At 38.8% G+C, this 21,226-nt stretch overlaps 1 protein-coding gene across 3 annotated transcripts in view; it reads right to left on the minus strand.

Moving 5' to 3' along the window:
- Window positions 1–1,724: 1,724 nt before the first annotated feature.
- LOC150084856 (muscle-specific protein 300 kDa-like) overlaps window positions 1,725–21,226 on the minus strand; it is a 1,257,473-nt gene continuing 1,237,971 nt past the window's right edge. For all 3 annotated transcript variants that reach the window (XM_090376651.1, XM_090376652.1, XM_090376650.1), the window contains one exon: window positions 1,725–3,813. In XM_090376651.1, coding sequence (XP_090232777.1) covers window positions 3,591–3,813 — 223 coding nt within the window. In that variant the 3' untranslated portion in view covers window positions 1,725–3,590. The remainder of the gene's footprint in view (window positions 3,814–21,226) is intronic.

Here is a 21,226-nt window from a genome sequence, read left to right on the forward strand (position 1 = left end):
ATATGTAATACACAAATTTTTCTCAAATCCGTCAGTGTGGCCTGCGAAACAAATCTAACTTTGAATATGGCACCTGGGTTGAACTTCCTTCTTCTAGCCACAGTTCCCGGAGGAGCTGTTGTGGCCAACAACAAAATCCTCCAACTGCATCGATCATATGCTATACGAGCGGCATCGCAAAATGTTACGCCCAAAAGTCACTGATCCCATCCTTCCACCTAGTTGCAGGGCTTCCTTTAACAGCAGTTTTTGGAGTTGGTTTTGTTATGGTCTCTGTGGCATCAGATAATGTGGTGGTATGCCATTGTCTACCACGTGGCCGATTTTGAAAGGGGCTGGCTTTAATCATAGGAAGAGTCATCGTGTATCCCACGAGATACTCTTGAAGAGGAAAGGTGACTACAGCAGAGCTCCACGTAGTGCAAAAGGCTGATTAAAACTGGTTTTTGCCTGGTTTCCAGAGGTTGTCTGACTGTATTATATCAAAGCCTCTTTCCCTTCAATATTTCTTCTGCTGAAATCTGCTAAAAAGGTGAATGCTTTCGATGCCTTTTTATTTCCTGAAAATAAACTCATCAGTTCATCTGACATCCATTTAGATCTAACCCTTGAACAATACTTCTTAGTTGGTATAAAAAGCCAAGTAGACTCTAAGATCACCTGTCTGACTACTTCCCATTTAGCATTTACATTTTTAACATCAATCTGTCTATTGAAAAGAATTTTAAAAATATCTGAGCATATTATAATAACCTTTGTGAAAACAATATCTCTTCCCTTTACCCTTGACAGTAGTTATTTCTTTGAATAAATCACACATCAATACACTATGATCACTATCTTCTAGTGGTTCTTTTTCTTGAAGATTCTTAACACTTTTGATTAATCATCACAATTTTTTAGTCGAATATTCACAAAAAAATTATGTACTATATATGCCAATGGAAATATCACCATAAACTTTTTATTATGTACACATCAGGTAGAAATGAAATATACATCAATGTATACTTCATTTATGCTTTTATACAGCATATTGGTATATAAATTGTTAATGCATATGTACACAAATATGCATCTTTAGGTCATGAAAACTGCTGTTATGGAAATTCAATTTCTTTTTATTTACATTTATGTATACTTATTTAAATTTATATACATATACACTAAGGTAGCTTTGCAGTAGGAATACCCACAACTGACATCACTGCCACCATCCACTGTCTCTTCTTAAAGGTAGTATAAAGGGTCTAACAATACAGAATTCAGCAAACCAGTGTTATGTGTCTAGAGACATGACTGTTTCAATGGGGGATGAATAATGGGGTTGAGTATCACAGATAACAGGCATGGAAGAACCACAGCCATAAGTCCCATGCAAGCCAGCCATGTATTGTTGACCAAAGGGATGAGAAGAGAATCAGTGACCTTCTGTACCATATCTATTCAGTGGAACAGATGTGATAGACAGTGAAGCAACTGACCACATGATAGGGACAGCACAACTGGGCTATGAGAATTGGTGGTTCACAAAAGTATACCTTATGATGGCCAGTCATAAGGTATACTTTTGTGTCAGTCATAAGGTATACTAGAAATGACTGAATCATGTTTCCAGATGCAATATGTGGATGGAAGGTGTGGTTTTCCAGACCAGCAGGGGCAGCATAATGGTCTTGAACATGTAAAAGACTATGCCTGATGCTACCTACCAATTAGTGCCTAACTGGAGACTTATATAAGTGCATCATTTTTGAACATTTGCATCCATTTATGGGTACTGTCTCACCAAGACACATCTTTCACCATGACAGTATTCCATGTTGCTGGGCTGCAATGGTGCTGAAGTAGTTCAATAAGCAATGGAGAACTTTGACAATTTCTTCATCCTCCCATGCATGGCCACCAAACTTATCTAATTGAACTTATGTGGAATAGGCCAGTGTGAACTTGGGTCTAGTACTATCGAATACTTGGCAATTGCTGGATGCAGCATGGTTGGCATGGGTTACTATTCCCATGGGCACCCTCCAGCATCTTGTGGCGTCTATACCATGACATATCTAGGCCATGTTGTGTTATCAACCAGGTACAAGGCAGAAGTCCCTGATGTAAAGTTATCTCAGTGTATGATGTTTGAGTTTGCATAAACAGGAAAATTCCATAAACTAACATTGGGTCCAGCTCTGAGGTTACTGGATCTAGGGTGCTCAACTTGACATGTGAAGTAAAGTTGTTCCATGACACTCTCTGCATTAAGTATGTACAGTTTTGTATTTATGTACAGCAAGCATAAAACATATATATTACAAACTTTTATGAAAACCAACATATTTTATTTCTCTAAATGATTTAAACACATTGCCAGATGGCATGTTAAATGATAACTGGCCAAGAATTATCTCCTTGACTTATGATAATGGACGTCATTTACAATGACTCGAAACAAATTAACATTAGTCACAATTGCCAGTTCCATTTGATTAAAATTACTTTAAAAAGTTTTCCTGTTCATATAATACACTGTCAGAATGCATTTATTATAGGCACTTTAAATTTACATTATGACATATGAATCTCACAGTCTATTTTCATTATTAACAAAGGACATCTAAAAATATTACTAAACTAAATATGACAAAAGTTAGCGGTAAATACATAAATTTAATAAAAATAGCACCCTCCTAAAACTTGAAAACACTACAGTAAACTGCAGGACAACAATAATGTTACTGAAAGACTTGATTTAATGGACTGGAGATCACACAGAATACAAATCTTAGCTCTAGAAAAATTAGCTTTTCACAAATTTTTCATGTCACCATTTCTAACTTGAAAAGTTTTTATAAAATGTCTTAATGAGCAAAATAAAAAGTGGAATTTAAAAATAACTAATGCAATCTAACTTAAAAATATAAAGCACACTGATTAAAAAACAACTACAAATAAAAAATTTTGTGTAATATACTTTCCATGTACCTGACACAGAAGAGCATATATTTATGAAATGCACTCTGACAAAAAAAAAAAAAAAAGTCAGTAAAAATAAACAAATTAAACAAATAAAAAGCTAATTTACAATAACAAGAGAAAGTCACCATCTTTGTTGAAAATACTCTGAATATATGAAAGTATTTTTGCAAAGTTCATCTTTAATTCAAATCTCAATAAAACACGATTCAGTAATAAATTTAACTGTGGAATGCACCCTTTCAAGCATCAAAAAATGCCTTGTCCATTAAGTATACAAACAGCACCATTAAGTTTAGCATTAAGCCAAATATGCATTTAAATAACACAATTAACTGCTTGGAACAATAAAATCTCATTTGATTAACAAAATAGTATTTAAATTTTTTTTTCAACTTGCAAAATTACTTGTTTACACGTTAAACATATGTTACAAATGAACTTCACAGAAACGTATAATTCAGTATCTACAACAGCAATATGTGTGAAGTCTTAGAGATAGAGAGAGATTCATTACAGGAAAAATAGTCTTTTTGATAAATATTTAAAATTGAAAAAATCAGTCCTTTAATTAACTGCAAAATCGATGGACGTTTCTATTATTTGGACTCTTCAAAGGCCTACACCGGTGGAGGACCATCAGTATATCGAAGCATTGGTTCAAAAGACCGAGCCAAATTATTAGAAAGAATACAGTTGAAATCTTCTTCAGATAGTGGTAAGAGACTAGCAACACCTAAGAGGAGAAGCATGAGTGCCTGAATAGGTAACGAGGCTCTGGCAACCCTTGCAAGGTACTGGTAACATTGATTGATTTTAGATAAGCCAGTTTCATCTTCTTCTCTGTTTATAATTAAAAAAAAAAAAAAAGGTTAATTTTATTGACATGCTTTTACCTTAGATGCATTATGCATATTTATAACTGAGATTATTACAGTCTTCTTACTCATATAATAGAACTAACTTGTCTTTAAATTTTGATGGTTATTACTATCTCAGTGGTCAGAGACCAGGTAACCAATATGTTCAGTACGTGACAACCCAATGATGATTTAAATTTATTATTAACTTATTCATCAGTCAGTGAATGAATTTCATACAGATGTTTGTTTCCACAGGACAAAGAATACTACACTAAACTATACTACACTAAGATATTGCTTCAGTAATCATCGTAATCATCTGCAGAACCAAAATTATTGTGTACTGCAACTGTGTAATAATTATAATATAACTGTGTAATAGTCATAATTATTGTATAATGTAATTTACATTATTTTCTTAATTCTGTATTCATTAATATAATTTGTGTTTGAGTCCTTTTATTCCTTGTTCAAGGATGCAATTGAATGAATGTTACATATGTACAATATTGTTAAAAATGCATCTCTTTAATCCCTCTGGCTTAGTGCCATCCAAGGTAAGGCACAATATTTCATTAACTCTTAACCTGTAATTCAGATGGCACAGCCTGTGGCATGTAGGCGCTTCCATAGCCAGGTGGGCAGGAGCAGCAGTGCGTAGCACACGCTTCTTGATTAGACCGGGGTTCGAGCCCGTGACCACCAAATACGGAGGATGCGGAAAGGTCAGGGAATGACCACCGCATATCCCCGGAGCAATATGGCCTTAGTTGCTAATGCTCCTAAAAAATCAAATAACAATAACTGTGGCATGTGTTCTAAGTTGGTCTAGTAGAATAACCAAGCTCAACTGATGATTCTTTTCTTTGCACCCAATGTAAGGAGTGTCCCAATCTCAAATTATAACTTGGTACAATAAGAGAATTTCAGTCATTAAAGAAACAGGTGCTTGCTCTAGAAACTGAAGTAACTCACAGCTCATCAGGGAATCAAGTATCATGTGACCTGCCAAGTGATGCTGTTGTTGTTGTTGTTTTGGTTTTCAGGAGCATTAGCAACTAAGGCCATATTGCTCGGGGCATATGCGGTGGTCATTCCCTGACCTTTCCACATCCTCCGTATTTGGTGGTCACGGGCTCGAACCCCGGTCTAATCAAGAGGCATGTGCTATGCACTGCTGCTCCTGCGCACCTGGCTACGGAGACACCCGCCAAGTGATGCCCTCCTGATTCGGATTCCAGAAAAGAACAGTCAAGTGCATACTGCTTTGCTTGAAGGATGTTGTTGTTGGGTTTTTTTGGCACAAGGGCTACTATGGCCAAATTGCACCTGTTCTAGGAATTGTATTCCAGGGTGCACTGGAATACATTATGCATTTTTTCTGGTATTCCAGTGTGCCCTGGAATCCAACAAAAAGTGACAGTCTGCCTATTGTTACGAAATTCAGATATTTCAGTTCTTATTTGATTTATAGTTGGATGTGGAGAGCAAGAATTACCTTCAAGGGCTGTCACTGCACTCAAAGAGTCTGTATAGATTATAGTCTTCGGAGTGAAATCATTAGCAAGTAAGGTTAAACCCATCTTAATGGCATAGAATTCTACAGTGAAAATGCTGCATTCTTGTGGTAATAAAACAGAGACTGCTGATGTTGGTAGCACCAGAGTAGCTCCCACAGCTGTGTCACTTTTGGAGCCATCAATATAATTTGCCAAGGAATGAGCTGCATGTAGTTTCTGAATGGTTTGATTGTTCAGGGAGTGTTTCCCCCAACATGGGAAGTAGTCATCACATGAAGGTATACACACTTTCCATGGAGGTTGTATAATTTCTCTGTTTTGATGTGAATTGAACAAATGCATATTGCATTGCTGAATCAGTTCTCGTAGACAGATTCCTGTCGGTTTGTTTTCAAGAGGCTTATTTCTAAAAAGGTTTACCCAACGAGGATCATAGAGGATCAATGAGGACCAGATAGGATGAGATGGAAGGCTATTTATTTTAACCGCATAATTGAGGAGCAGCATCTTTCTTCGAAGGTGGAGTGGAGGTTCATTGGCCTCTATATATAAGCTTTGGACCAGCAAAGTGCTGAACACCCCAAGAGCAATCTTGAGCGCACTATGTTGTATTGTCATAAACAGGGGCACCATAATCCAATCAAGATCTGATTAAGGCCCGATATAGGTGGAGTAGAGTATAGCGATCAGCTCCCCATGCCATAGATGAGATGACTTTAAGAATATTCAGCTTTTTCATACAGACAGTTTGTGTTCGTATGTGTTTCTGGAATGTCAGTTTGGTGTCGAGAGTCGTGCCCAAGAATTGTAGCACTAAGTACCGATCCCTGTGGTACACCTTCTCTTTTTACAAGAGATTGCGAAACAGCATTATGATAATTCACTTGAAAAGTTCTATTTTTAAGGTAACTCTCTGCTTGAAGGAGATTTAGTTTTATGGGAGACTATTGTCAGGGAAAAGAGTAACATTTTTTGTAATAAAGATAGGTTAACCAGACCAGGATGTTTTTGCCAGGAACAACAAGCGATGATGTTTCCAACAGATTTTCAGATTTTAAAGGGGGTAAAGAGCATTATTATTCAAGTAGGAACTAAAGATATTAAATATACATGGCCTGACCATTTGTTAGATAAATATAGGACTATGCTGAAAATTGCCACAAGTGTGTGTTTGCATTTCTGCCCAGACACGATGATGATTTGGTTTTTAATGGCGCATTGGCAGCTATGGCCATAATGGGCCAAATCAAAAAATAAAGCTAATACAAAAATATTGGTCAGCCTAAAAACAGACTACCATGTCAAAAAAGATAAATATGATACTATGGTTAAAAGTTATATAAAAAGTATAAAAATATAAACTTAAATCTTTGTATATAAATTGATTGATTGTAAAAAGTTAAAAACCAGACATGTTGTCTCTGTCACCTAAAATCTGACTGAGTGTAAATGGTTCAGCCAGATTATTAAAAGTTCTAAAAAATGCTTCTCTGAAGAAAGGGCATTCAATGAAAACGTGAATGTTGTTGTTATTATTTGGAGCATTAGCAACTAAGGCCATATTGCTCCGGTGCGGTGGTCATTCCCTGACCTTTCCGCATGCTCTGTATTTGGTGGTGACGGGCTCGAACCCCGGTCTAATCAAGAAGCGTGTGCTACGCACTGCTGCTCCTTCCCACCTGGCTACGGAGGCACCTTTGAAAACGTGACAAACAGTTAAAATAATGTTACACGTCTCACACATAGGTGGATCATCCGCCCTCAGCAAAGAGGAATGTGTTAGATGACTATGACTTATGTGGATCCAAGCAAGTACAACTTCTTCTCTTTGGACCTTGCGTAGACTGGACTGCCATTGCATGATTACATGCTTAATATGATGTAGTTTATTTGCGGTCTGTCCGTGCCAAGAGTGTTGCCATTGGGAATATAATTTAGAGCATATTATTTGCCTATAGTCTGTATAGGGGACTGACAGGCAATGATTATCCAGGGAAATGGCTGATTTAGCAGCGGAATCAGCTAATTCATCTCCCCGGATCCCAATGTGGCTTGGGATCCAGCAGAAGCAAATGTCAAATTCTGATTCAACAAGAGAACAAAGCATCTGCCGGATTTGGGACAGAACTGGATGAGAGTTGTACTTCATCGATAGTAGAGCCTGTAACACACTCAATGAATCACAATAAATCATATACCTTTGGTAATCACTATTTAGAATGAACTCAATGGCTATTTCAATTGCATGCAACTCTGCAGTATAGATGCTAGTTTCTTGCGTGATCTTAAATGAGAATGTTTTTTGAGGAAATATGACAGCAGATCCCACATAAGATTTTGAGTTCGAGCCGTCTGTATAGACTGGCAGAAAGTCAGAGTACTGCTCCCTATGTGATGCTGTTATTGTTATTATTTGGTTTTTAGGAGCATTAGCAACTAAGGCCATATTGCTCCGGGGATATGCAGTGGTCATTTCCTGACCTTTCCGCATCCTCTGTATTTGGTGGGCACAGACTCGAACCCCAGTCTAATCAAGAAGCGTGTGCTACGCACTGCTGTTTCTGCCCATCTGGCTACGGAGGTGCCCCTATGTGATGCAAAGAGTTGTTAATAGACAGATGATGGCGTACTAGCCTTCTCCCAGATCTCAAGGGAGAAGTCACAAGTTGGAAGATGTGCATACCAGGGTGGAAGGAGTTGCCTTGGTGACTGGGCAATGTTGTCTATGTTGCCCAGTCACCATCATGTTTAGTTCATTTAACAGCCCTTGGATCCGAATACCAAAAGGTTTGTTGGCAGACTGACGGGTATTGTAGAGGCTTTCCCAACGTGGCTCGAAAACAGATGCCCACGTGGGATGATCGGGAAAGGATTTCAATTTAAAGGCGTACTGTAAGGACAACTGCTTACGTTGAAGAGACAGAGATGGATCATTTGCTTCAATGTAAAGGCTTTGGACAGGAGATGTGTGAAATGCTCCAGTGGCTGTCTGGATGATGGACTGGATCTAACCGCCGAAGTACACAATCTCTAGCAGAACCATAAACCTGAGACCCATAATAAAGTTTAGAACGGACAAGTGCTCAGTAGAGACAAAGAAGGGTAGTACGATCTGCATCCCACGAAGTTGAGGAAAGGGCACGAAGGATATTAAGCCCTTTAACACACCTTGTCCTAAGCTGACGAATATGTTGTAGAAATGTCAGCTTCTTGTCAAAAATAAGTCCAGGGATTTGAATTCTGCTACAACTGGGATGTTGTTTTGCCCAAGCCTTAATTCTGGGTCAGGATGGAGATTGCATTTGCAACAAAAGTGTACACAAACAGTCTTCTGTGATGAAAATCTGAACCCATTAGCCAAAGACGAAGCTGTAAGATGATCAATGGATTTTCTTCAGTTGCCTTTCATGACCCTCATATTGCATGAATGACAAAATATAGTAAAATCATCAATGTAGAGGGCATTTTTCACCATGGGTGGAAGTCGTTCTGTGATAGAGCTTATTTTGATTGCGAAAAGCGTGACACTTAGAACGGATCCTTGCGGGAGTCCCTCTTACTGAGAGAACACTCGTGAGAGGGTGGATCCTAAACGGACTTGAAATTGGAGATTCGAAAGAAAGTTTTTAATAAAATGAGGGAGCATACTCCTGAGACCACAGTTATAGAGGTCTTGTAATATTCCAAATTGCCAGGCTGTGTTGTACGCTTTTTCACTATCAAAGAAAACTGCTACCAGATGCTCAGATTTAATAAAAACATCACGAATGCACATTTTCAATGGGATTAAATGATCCAGAGTGGATCTATTTCTTCGAAAGCCGCACTGAGTACTGGAAAGCTGACCATTTATTTCCAAATACCATACAAGACCTGCATTAACCATTCTTTCCAGGACTTTGCACAAACAGCTTGTCAGAGCGATAGGACGATAGTTACTTGGATTTCTAGGATCCTTCCCTGGTTTTGGGAAAGCAAGAATGATAGCCTTTTGTCAGAAATCTGGAAATGGTTTGTTAAGAAAAATTCTGTTAAACAAAATTAAAAGGTGATCCTTAGATTGTGGTGAGAGGTGTTTTAACATTTCATAGTGGATGTCATCGGGCCCCACAGCACTGCATGCGTGAGAAAGAGTGCTGCATTTAACTCTTCCTGTGAAAAGGACTTGTTATATGGTTCAAGCCCTTTTGAATAGACGTTTAGTGGGTTTTTCTCACTTTTCTTTTTCAGGGCCAAAACCTCTGCGGGGAAAGATGTTATTGCAGAGATTTTTGCAAATGTTTCCCCTAGAGTATTTGCAGCTGTAGTTCGATCTGCAATTGGACATCCATTGTGCTCGAGGATCACTGAAGGGCATGGTGGATATTTTCCCTTCATTTTCTGGATCTTATCCCAGACTACTTTTGAGCTAGCAGCTTGAATTATGGACAATGTAAAACGGATCCAAGATTTCCTTTGGCTCTGACGTACATAATGTGCTTTCGCAAGTGCACGTTTAAATGATATTAAATTTTCAGTCGTGGGATATTGGCGGAATATCCCCCAGGCTTTGTTTTGTGCTTTTTTTGCTGCTGTGCATTCTGAATTCCACCAAGGTTTGGGAAATAGTGGGGACCAGCTGGATGATTTTGGGATTCCAATTGCAGCTGCTTGGACATATCGTTTCTGTGACATACATGACTGCATCATTGATTGGCTCCTGACTGACTAGCGATGTCAAGATTTTCCAGATGTTGAAAGGAATTCCAGTCAGCCTGATCAATCTTCCACTGCGGTAAACTAAATGGCAGACATGGTCTACCACTAGTTAGGGTGGTTATCACGGGGAAGTGATCGCTTCCATATGGGTTTTCTTCCACCTCCCACGTAAGTGAAGGAAGGAGAGCAGATAGAAAGATCAATGGCAAAGAATGTACAGGTAAGCATGTGGAAGAAGGTGTTTGTTCCCACATTTAGGAGAGAGAGAGAGGTCATTGTCAGTGAGCATATGCTCAATGACTCATCCCCTTCCATTGATCTTACTACTACTACCCCACAAAATGTTATGTCCATTGAAATCCCCAAGAATTAAACAAGGGGAAGGCAATTGCATGATAAAACCATCAAGGTCTTTCTGGGGGATGTCAATCCCAGGTGGAAAATAAACAGAGCAAACAGTTAATAAGAATCCCACTGTAAGGCAAATTGCTACAGCCTCAATGCTAGTTGTAAGCTACAAAAGCTGAAATGGGATCTGGTTGCCGACGAGGATTGCGACTCCTCCATGAGCAGGATCATCCACAATTCTATCCTTATGAATGATGGTAATGTTATGCATGGTGGGGTCATCATTTGCCTTTAATTAAGTCTCCTGTATGCAAAAGCAAGCTGGTTTGTGCTTTTGCAGGAGTGTCATCAATATTTTGCCGGAATCCACTGCAATTCACTGTAGGAATTTAGTCATTATTTGGGCTTGGTGGGTCCATCAGGCTTCCAAGGTGCTGAGGGCTTAATTTTGTCAGTCTTGGATTTATCTTTCCCGGGGAAGTATGGACGCTGTCCTGTGTCCATTTCTTTAGCAAAGAGTTCCAAGACTGACTCATCATGTACTTCCTTGGTTTCGACATCCATTATTTCTTGCCCTGAAGTGGGCAGTTCAGTTTTCTGTGATGTTAATTTAGTGCTCGCTGTTGATAATGCTGGAGCACTGGGAGGTACCAATATTGGAGTGGCAGCTGACTGTAATTTTTGGGTGGGCTTTAGTAAACTCAATAAATAGTGAGCAATGGGAGTGAAAGAGTCCCTTGGGGGAATAGACGTTTGTTTGTTGTTTAGTTTTTAGGAGCATTAGCAACTAAGACCATATTGCTCCGGGATATGCGGTGGTCATAGGCTCGAACCCTGGTCTAATCAAGAAGCGTGTGCTACGTACTGCTGCTCCTTCCCACCTGGCTACGGAGGCGCCAAAGGGGGGGAATAGACATATCAGTTTGGGTCCCAATGGTATTACCAAAAGCTTTCTGGGCGTATGAAGGCTTCCCACTATTTATTGGTTGGATGCATTTTCTGGCCTCTGGGTAGGAGATGTTCAGCTCTGTTTTTAATTTTTGAATCTCCTTTCCGTCCTTCCACCACTGGCATGCTCAAGAGTATACAGGGTGCTCGCCTTGCAGTTAGTACAATTAGGTTTAGGAGCTAGACATTCCTTGCTCTCGTGATCTTTAGCACCACATCGAGCACAGGCAGGGTTACCACGACAAGCTGTTTGTGAGTGGCTGTACTTTTGACATTTAAAACACCTCAGTGGGTTTGGAACGTGAATCCTCACTGGGCAGTTTAAGTATTCTGCCTTGATGGAATTTGGAGGCCGTGAGGTGTTAAATGTTAGGATGAGAACTCGGGTAGGGACGAGATTCCCATCCTTTTGCATGTATATTTGCTTGACAGCTGTCATTCCTTGTTCTTTTAATTCAGAGAAGATCTCTTCTTCAGAAACGTGAAGAAGATCCCATTCTGATATGACACCTTGTGATGAGTTCAGAGTTTTGTGAGGGGTTACGATGATGGGTATTCCTCCTTAAGTTTTGTAGCTTTCAAAATCTTTTCAGCATGCATTGTATTTGATGCTTCGACTAAAATATCTCCAGAATGCAGCCGATTTACGGATTTAGGTGATCCTGCCATCCCTTCTAATCCTTTCTGTATAATGAAGGGTGACACTTTCCCAATTGGCTGCTCTCCGGTGGAATGGAGAATGAGGAAAAGAGGTGTCACAGATTGTGTTTTCTCCTCAGTTCTGTCTCTTTTAACAGAATTGGTGCCATTATCATCTGATGATCGATTAGGTAGAGGCCTTGTTCGGGCCCCAGAAGAAGTAGGATTTATTACTCATAGGAGTAATATAAAAATTTCAGTTGCCCTAAGTACCTCACCCACCACAGAGCCCAACGAGGGGACGCCCACTCGTGAACTAGCAGGTACTGCATACACAAATGGTATGTCAAGTTCGCTTTAGGAGCATCATACCCACGTTTCCAATAAGCCTTGATCTCGTCCCAGCACCAAAGGGAGGGAGACTTATTGGAATGCAGTTGACCCTAGCAGTAAGAACCACCTGTCGATTGATCCCAGTCAGGCCGGTCCGGGATCACCCGTCTTGTTGAAGCAGGGGCTGAAGTGGTGTATTAAGGCTGGGCCTCTCAACCACCAGGATCCCCATTTCCGAGTTTCCACGGGTCGCAGCACACGAATCCGGCTGCACAAGCTGGATTCCAACGATGTAACCCTGGAACCAAGGTATGGGCATTAGATCCAGTGATGCTAATCTGGAAGGCCTATCCATCCCCCTCCAACAGTTTGTCCAGTTCTTCCATGAATTTAATCAAACTATCCACTTCCATAACAACGGATGGAAGCTTTCCAACTGCTGGCTGAAGACAAACTCCTACATATCTATTTTGAAACTGTCCTTCTTCAAGCTGAATTTATGTCCCCTCATACGCATGGTCTGAGCAAGAGGGAGAATTCCATCAGCACTGAATTTGCTCAAGCCATTCAAAGCCTAAAACATGTCAATCAGATCACCTCACAAGTGCCTAGTCTCCAGGCACTGCAATTTACAGAACCGAAGCCTTTCTTGGTAAGAGCACCCCTGTGCTCCTTTCACCAATCTCGTTGTCCTTCTCTGTATCTGTTCCACCAGCTCTACAGTCTTCCTAAAATGAGACTTCCAGACCTGTATGCAATACTCAAGATGTGGCCTCACCAGTGCCTTATACAATGGGACGAGATTATAAGTGCCAGGAAGCAGAATTTTAAGCTTGTGGGAATGATAAGTTAATTGGAAATTTTTATCTTTTTGATTAATTAACATATTAAATTGTGTTTTACAAAGAGCTTAAATAGTCTTAGTCATGTTCGTTAGCATATTTTTAAATTTAGCTAATGATTTTGTAAGTTATGTCTTACTATTCATACCACCATTGTATTGGGATGTTGGCATGGATATTGCAGCATGTAATGAATAGTGCTGTGGAATAGTAGGGTTTTTGTAATAAATAAGTAGCTTGAAGGTTCTAATCACTCGTTAGGCATACATCTTTTTGTGTTTAGCTAAGGAATTTCACTTTTTAATAAGGATATATAAACTGTATATAATGTATTACAGCCAATTAATCAATTAAATTTATTAATTTTATTAATCTTCTTTGTAAATCAATTAAATTGTATTTAAATGGAAATCGTGCCCCAGACTAAAGGAGCAAAGCAACAGCAACAAAGTAGCAGGAGTGCTGTTGCTCGAGAGAGAACCAAAGGTGCTCCAATGTATTACAAGCCTAATAAAATGTGCAACTTGTGAAATGTTGCAGACCTTTTTGGCGCAGGACATGATCCAGCCAAGAGGAATGTCCTTGTGTGTGTGTGCTAGATTGTTTGTTTGTTGTTGGGTTTTATTGGCGCATTAGCGACTAAGGCTATAATGCACCACAACCAGGTATGTGTGCTAGATGCAGAGTAGGAAGAAATTAGGCACCACTCAGCATTGTGATGGGCATTTATGAGAGGCTGAAGCATAAGATATATGCCTTTGAGGGAATTAGTAGGTGCATCAAGCCCTCTGCAGCTGAAATCAATGCAAGAGCTCACACTTGTGCATCAGAAAACACAGCAGCAATCTCCAAGGCAGAATGTGCTGTTCCCACAGGAGGTGGATATTGTCGGTGACTCTATTGTCAGGGAAATGGGAAAAATGTTGTAGAAGAAGGATAGGTGGAATAGGAACAGGACATCTCTACTAGGGGCAAAAGTAGATGATGTTCTAGAGCATATATCTTTTAAGGGCAAAAATGGTGATATTGCTGTAACGTTGGTACTAATGACATTAAGAGGAGGTCTGCAGACTTTCTTAGCAAGTACAGGTCAATGTTGAAAAAAAGTCGAGAGTCAGGGTTAAATTTGAAAGTGTCTGCAATTCTACTCAGACACATTAGGAGGGAGTACATGATCAATTCGGCTCTGGAGAGATTGTGCAAGGCTCATGGGGTAGAACTTTTCTCAGCATGGTCTGTGCTTGTTAACAGGAGAGACTGCTTTATAGTAATAAAGTAAAAAAGTAAAGTGCAGCCATTATCAACCCACTGCAGGATGGAAGCCTCCTCAACAATTCATGTTGAGGGAAATGGACCATAATCTGCCACGCTGGTCCAGTGCGGGTTGGCAGATCGACCGTATTCAGCAGTCAGGGGCTTGAACCCCGGTCTACTCAAAGAGCGTGTGCTACTGCACCCCCGCTCCAGCCCACTCGGCTACGGAGGCCGTTGAGTAATGGGATATACTTAAATAGAAAGGGTGCAAGAATATTTGCTGATACTATCGAGACAGTGTTAGGTGAGTTGGAAAACTGTCGGAAAAGATGCAGGCAGAGGTAAAAGTGATACTTGCACTGCTTCTATTGGAATGAGCAGCAGCGTGGAAAGCAAGGATGTTGAGAACTGCTGGGAGTCATCATGGAACAAGTAAATACATGGGCTATGTTCGTGTAACGAAGAGTAAGAACAGTGCATGTATACCAATGCCAGGAGTATAGTAAATAAACTTTTACGAATTTGAAGTGCTGGTCAAGACATCAAAGGCGGATATTGTTGAGATATCAGATACATGCTGTCACATAGATATAAGGAATGTAGAATTGGAATTTGAGGAGCACAAGTACAGAAAGGCCATATTATTTCAAATTATTTTATTAGAGTCACCCAGAATTTCTTCTATATACCCATTTATGTAATGTGTCTGTAAATTTCGTGTATTCTCTGGTTGTTTGTCTGTTTTGCTGGATGAAAATAACCCAGTTTCTGGGGAAAAACACCTTGCTATATAAAAGCTCATTAAAGTTCCTTGCGTCATCGACGGGATTCGAACCCAGGCCTTTTCCACCAGGTGTGGGGAGGATGGTGATGATACCACTGTGCTACCTATGCAAACTGTACAGAAAGGACATGTATGTATGTATACCTTGTCTATGGTGACTTACAGACTAATGTCCATCTCCACCTAGTGTCACTGTGATGAGATACAGAAACTCCGTAAAACGGGTGTGATGTGTGGTTAATGAATGTGTATGCAGTGTTAATGAATGTTCTGTAGTATGTGTTGAGAGAGTCAGGCCTCTTTACCACCAGGGAGCAGACATCACCTGGACATCTGCTGCCCAGTGCCAGTTCTCGGTACATGGAGTTGGACCTGTTTCCTCTCTTTTGTCGCATCCACTGGAGGATGCAACAAAAACACTATTACTGGAGGTAGTGCAAAACCAGTGGATGCATTCACTCAGTACTCAGGTTGCCCAGTCCTTAATACCGCACTATCATAGCCATGGGCCTTTTCCACAATGCACAAAATCCTGCATCCACAGGAGGTAGTGCTATACCTGTGGATGCCAGCAAAATCCCGTTCAGAAAGGACAGATGACAAGATAGGAATGTTATTAATTAGAAAACATAAAATCTGAGGCAATGCATCCAGTTAACATGGGTGGCCAGTGCAATATTGAGTCAGTTTGGTGTGATGTAAGCACTGGGAAAGCAAAAATAAGGGTAGGAGTTTGTTATGGGCCTAGTGACTCTGATGGATACAATGATCAACTATACAGAGAAACAGAGTGAGCCAAGAAATCAGAATGTCTTATAATGGGGGATGATTTTAATTTTCCAGATATTGACAGGAACTTGTAGATTGGTCACTCACACACTAGCAAGACTTTTGTGGATTTATTGGATGACTGTTTTCTACAGCAGCATGTTCGAGAGGCAACCAGAGGGAGTAATACTGTGGATCTGATTGTCAGCAGTGATTATTCTGCATTAAGAATATGCAGATAAAGGAACCACTAGATGGAAATCACAGTGTAATGATGCAGGATTTACTTAACGATGTAACTGCCATTACAGATAAAGGGAAGTGTTTTTGCTTTGGTAAAGTTGACTATGGTGGTCTCAGCTAGTTTTTGGGTTCTGAACAGTGGGACTGACTGGTGACATTAGCGATATCAAATTCTAAATGGGAACCATTGAAGGATTTAATCTTGGAAGCTGCTAAGCTTTTTGTAACAACTAAGAAGTACTGTTTAAGCTTTAGCCTAAATGGATGTCGGAAGAACTAATAAGACTCATGACAGAGAATAAAAATGCATGGGATGCATATAAATTATCAGGCGACACAGAAGCCTATGATAGATAAGCTATCTGCAATCAAGTCAAAAAAGGAAAACAGCAAAAGACTTCCTTTTGTATCTACAATCATATATGAAGAATTCTGTAGGGAAGTGGAGGCCAGGAGTTTATCAAACTCTAACAGGGAGCTTAATGATTTTGTAATAATTGAGAGCAAAGTGGAGGAGAAATTATTTAAGTTAAACACAAGAAAGGTAGCTGGGGAGAATGGGATCTATCCAGTTATATTAGGGGATGCAGCAAAGGAAATAAGCAAACCCTTAGTCATAATTATGAAAAGTTGGATTCAGAGGTGGTCCCCTCGGACTGGAGGGCTAAAAATGTACCCCCACAAAAGGGGATCAAGGGTGAGATGAGTAATTACAGACCTGTTAGTTTAACTTTTGTTCCAGGGAAAATAATGGAGTCACTGGCTAAAGAAGCAATGGAGAATCGTCTGGACAAGACTGCAGTTACAGATTGTACACATCATGGGTTTGTTAAGTGGAAATCTTGCCTGACCAATTTGATTGGATACTACGATCTGGTCACAAAGGAATTTGATTAAAAAATAATTTTGATTTCAGGAAAGCTTTTGATACTTTTGTACATAAACAACTTTTGATACTTTTGTACATATACAAACTGGAGCAGCATGGCAGTAAGGGTTGCTGTTATGGATAAAGGGATCATCGAGTGAGAGAAGATAAAGAGTGGTAATCAATGGACACTGCTCTTTGTGGACTAATGTTATTAGTGGAGTCCCCCAGGGTTTGGTGTAGGGACCATTGTTGTGTTCTATATTTGTCAATGATATTGATGAAGGCATATCAGGCTTTATGTCCAAGTATGCAGATGATACAAAGGTTGGCAGGGTTTTAAACGACAGTAATGATTGTATGCTGCAAAGTACTGCATATGGGTAGCAGTAACCCCAAAGTAATGTACCAACTGTTTGATACTACACTTAGTTTGGTGGAGAATGAAAGAGATCTAGGAGTAATTGTGCAGTCTGACTGCCAGAGAAGCTCACGGGGTCTTATCAATGACATACAGGAACTTTGCTAGCAGAGACAATGAGATGATTATCCCTTTGTATAAGGCAACAGTCAGGCCACACCTTGAGTACTGTGTACAGGTCTGGAGACTGGTGAGAGAAACAAAGGGGTGCGCTTACGAGGAAAGAGGAAAGAAAAGTTCTACAAGTTACAGCATCTGGAGACTAAGCACCTGTGAGGTGATCTGATTGAGGTGTACAAGGCCTTGAATGGTTTGAGCTGGCTCAATGCTGATGGGATACTTTTGCTTGCTCAGATTAAGGAGCTGAGGGAGCATAGATTCAAACTGAGGAAAGACAGTTGTAGAATAGATGTGCGGAAGTTTGCCTTTAGCCAGCAGGTAGTTGATTGCTGGAACACACTTCCTTGTACTGCATGACTAAATACTATTATTAATAATCTCCCCATATTAATGACAAAGCAATTATCCCTGAAACTTTTGAGTTCTTGGGTAAAGGGTGTAGAGAAAATACTCCTCAGTTATTATTATGATTGGTTGTTTAGATACCATTCAGCACAAAAGTAACTAAGAATATAATGCCTTCCAACTATCTATAAATAATATGTATTATAGAGGTATATTTGTGAAAAAAAGGAGTTGCTCAGTGAAGAAATCTCATTCTCTGTGAGATACTGATTAATTAATATGGAAAAAATTCAAGAAAAAGTTCTTTAGTCATTAATGAGATTAAAACTTTGGCCCTTTCTGTTTATACTCCAGGATGACCACTGAATCAGAGGAATTAACAACTAATCATTTTGACAATGGATACAAGCAGTGTGGCATTAAAGACAAGTTACTGCTATGGATAAAGGGATGGTTGAGGGGGGATCAGCCAAGTGATGTGAGAAGGGCTGTAGTTTTTTTTCTGTTCGACAAATGCTGTATAAGCTTGCTTTCTTGTATCATTTGCCTCTATTAACACTAATACCAAAAGTGTAACCATTATCTGTATTTAGCAGTCTCATGGGCTTGAACCACTATCAGCTCAAACATGCACTACTACACTCTCATACTTGACTACTTAGCTACTTCTATTTATCAGACACATACAGTCAATTGAATTTCAGAGGGCTATCATGATTGCTATATATTTGGTGTTATAAAATGAGAAATATTGTTAAATCACCTATTTTATATTTTATTATGGAATTTACAGCTATGGTATTTAGCAGTCAGGGGCTTGAACTCTGGTCTACTCAAAGAGCGTGTGCTATTGCACTCCTGCTCCTGACCACTTGGCTACAGAGGCCCTTTTTATGGAATTTACATTATTCATTAAAAACTCAAAAGCACTACTGTTTCCAATTTAATAAAGTATAGGACAATGGAAAGCCTTATACTAGTTGGTAAGTTATACTAAAACTGGACAAATTTTAAATTTGTTTTTTACCAAATAAGTCAGTTACATCAAAATTTACATTATTAAACATTGTTTCATTCAAGAGTAAAGAATAATAAATTCACAAAGAGGGTGAATTCATATATTCATTACAAACTCAAAGGCATTATCAGTTCCAATTTAATAAAGTAAAGGACAATGGAAAACCTTATAGTAGTTGGTAAGTTATACTAAAACTGGACAAATTTTAAATTTGTTTTTTACCAAATAAGTCAGTTACATCAAAATTTACATTATTAAACATTGTTTCATTTAAGAGTAAAAAATAATGAATTCACAAAGAGGGTGAATTCATTATTCATTGCAAACTCAAAGGCACTATCAATTCCAATTTAATAAAGTAAAGGACAATGGAAAGTATTATATATATAATTGTATATTATATACACACACTGGTGGATCCAGAAAAAATGTCAGGAGGGACACCATTTTGTGCACAAACAAGGCACAAAATAATGTACAGAACTAAACAAATATGACTGGTGGACACAGACACACAGCTAAACTATGAATTACTTTGAAGTAAACATTACGCATGACCAAACTGCATGATGCCGTGAACTAGAATAGCAATCACATTGGCATCAGTGTTGCCAACTGCAGTCAGTTGAAAATAGCTGAGCTGCAATGCAAAAATAAATAAAATCTTATGTTAACAATGGAAAAAAAAAAAAAAAAAAAAAAAAAAATTTTTTTTTTTTTTTTTTTTTTTTTGTAGCAAAAGGGAGTTTAATCGATAATGGTGTATATTCTCCAAAAAATTACAGGGGAGGGCACATGCTCCGGTGCCCCTACCCTGAATACACATATGTATACACAGAACTGTAACATCCAGATTATAAAGCCACCATCCATAGTTAGGTTCCAAAATTAGTGTTACTGAAAATTTGCAAATAAAATGAATGAATTTTTATTTTTAGATTTACTTAAAATGTGTATGAAGGTGTCAATATATATAAAAAACTTTTAAGATGTGAACTAGTCTCATTAAATAATAATAATAACAATAATAATAATAATAAAAAAACACAAAAAAGCAGGTAATTCTTTAAATGTTAATCTTCTAGCAGGTGTGCAAAAACATCACATGAGCAAGTATACTATTTCACTGCATGCAATACTCAATGGGTTTTTTTTGTGGGGGGAGGTAAGAAATAGTGTAAATGATGCACTTTATAATTCTATTCTTTATTATGACACTGTTGGATAATAAGAAAAAATAATTTGTTTTTTTTGGATAAGACTAAAGATTATTTCCTGACTACCTCACTTCCAACACAAATCAATATTTGAAAGAAATCAAAACTCTATCAGAAGTTAATACATGAGCAAACACATTTTGCACAGATTCTTTACGGCTGTCTTCTCCCAGTAAAAAATAATCAATATTGCAGGCATATAGAAATTTACACTGATGTCATTTGCTATGGTAAAATGGACTCAAAAGTGTGCCCACTATAGAACTAATGATTCATAAATTGCATCCAGTAATAAATAATTAATATGTAACTATAATTACACTGGCCAACAAAGAAAAAAAAAATTTTTTTGTACTTCCGGAGCAAAAGTTGCAGATTCTGAAGGAAATCGAACCACTGCTTCCAAAAATACCAAAATTATCTCTATTATTGTCTCCACTGAAAGATATACTGAAATTTCAAATATCATACAATAATACATATGGTTGGTTGGTTAGTTAGTTTTTGTTTATTTGGGGATTTATTAGGTGCATCGGCAACTATGACCATAGTGCGTCATACATATGGTAAGTGTGTGTGTGTGTGTGTGTGTGTGTGTGTGTGTGTGTGTGTGTGTGTGTGTGTGTGTGTGTTTAGTGGCACATAAGCTATGCTGGCTTTAGTGTGCCTATCCATATAGATGTGTTAGAAGTAATTCCGAATTAAAGACACTTCAATTTCATTTTAGAAACCTATTCAGAGTCGATGATATATTCCAATTTTTTTCAGAAAAGTCATTAATATTTGCCTAGTCGCCAATAATATGCTCTACTGATATCGGTTCTTGCAGTTTAGTCAGAGAAAGCATGAATGATGTTCTGTCCTGTTGATAGTGAGGACAGTTAATAAGAATGTGTTTGACTGTTAGTTGTGCTGAGCAGTGGGGAAACTGAAGAGAACATCACCTGTGAGTAGATGTAGGTGGGTCAGATGAGTATGTCCTATTCTTGCCTGTGCAAGTACCACTTCTTCCCTTCTAGTTGTCTGG

The sequence above is a fragment of the Mastigoproctus giganteus genome, chromosome 6 (genome assembly GCF_048544385.1).
Source record: "Mastigoproctus giganteus isolate SK-2022 chromosome 6, ASM4854438v1, whole genome shotgun sequence".
Classification (NCBI taxonomy): domain Eukaryota; kingdom Metazoa; phylum Arthropoda; class Arachnida; order Uropygi; family Thelyphonidae; genus Mastigoproctus; species Mastigoproctus giganteus.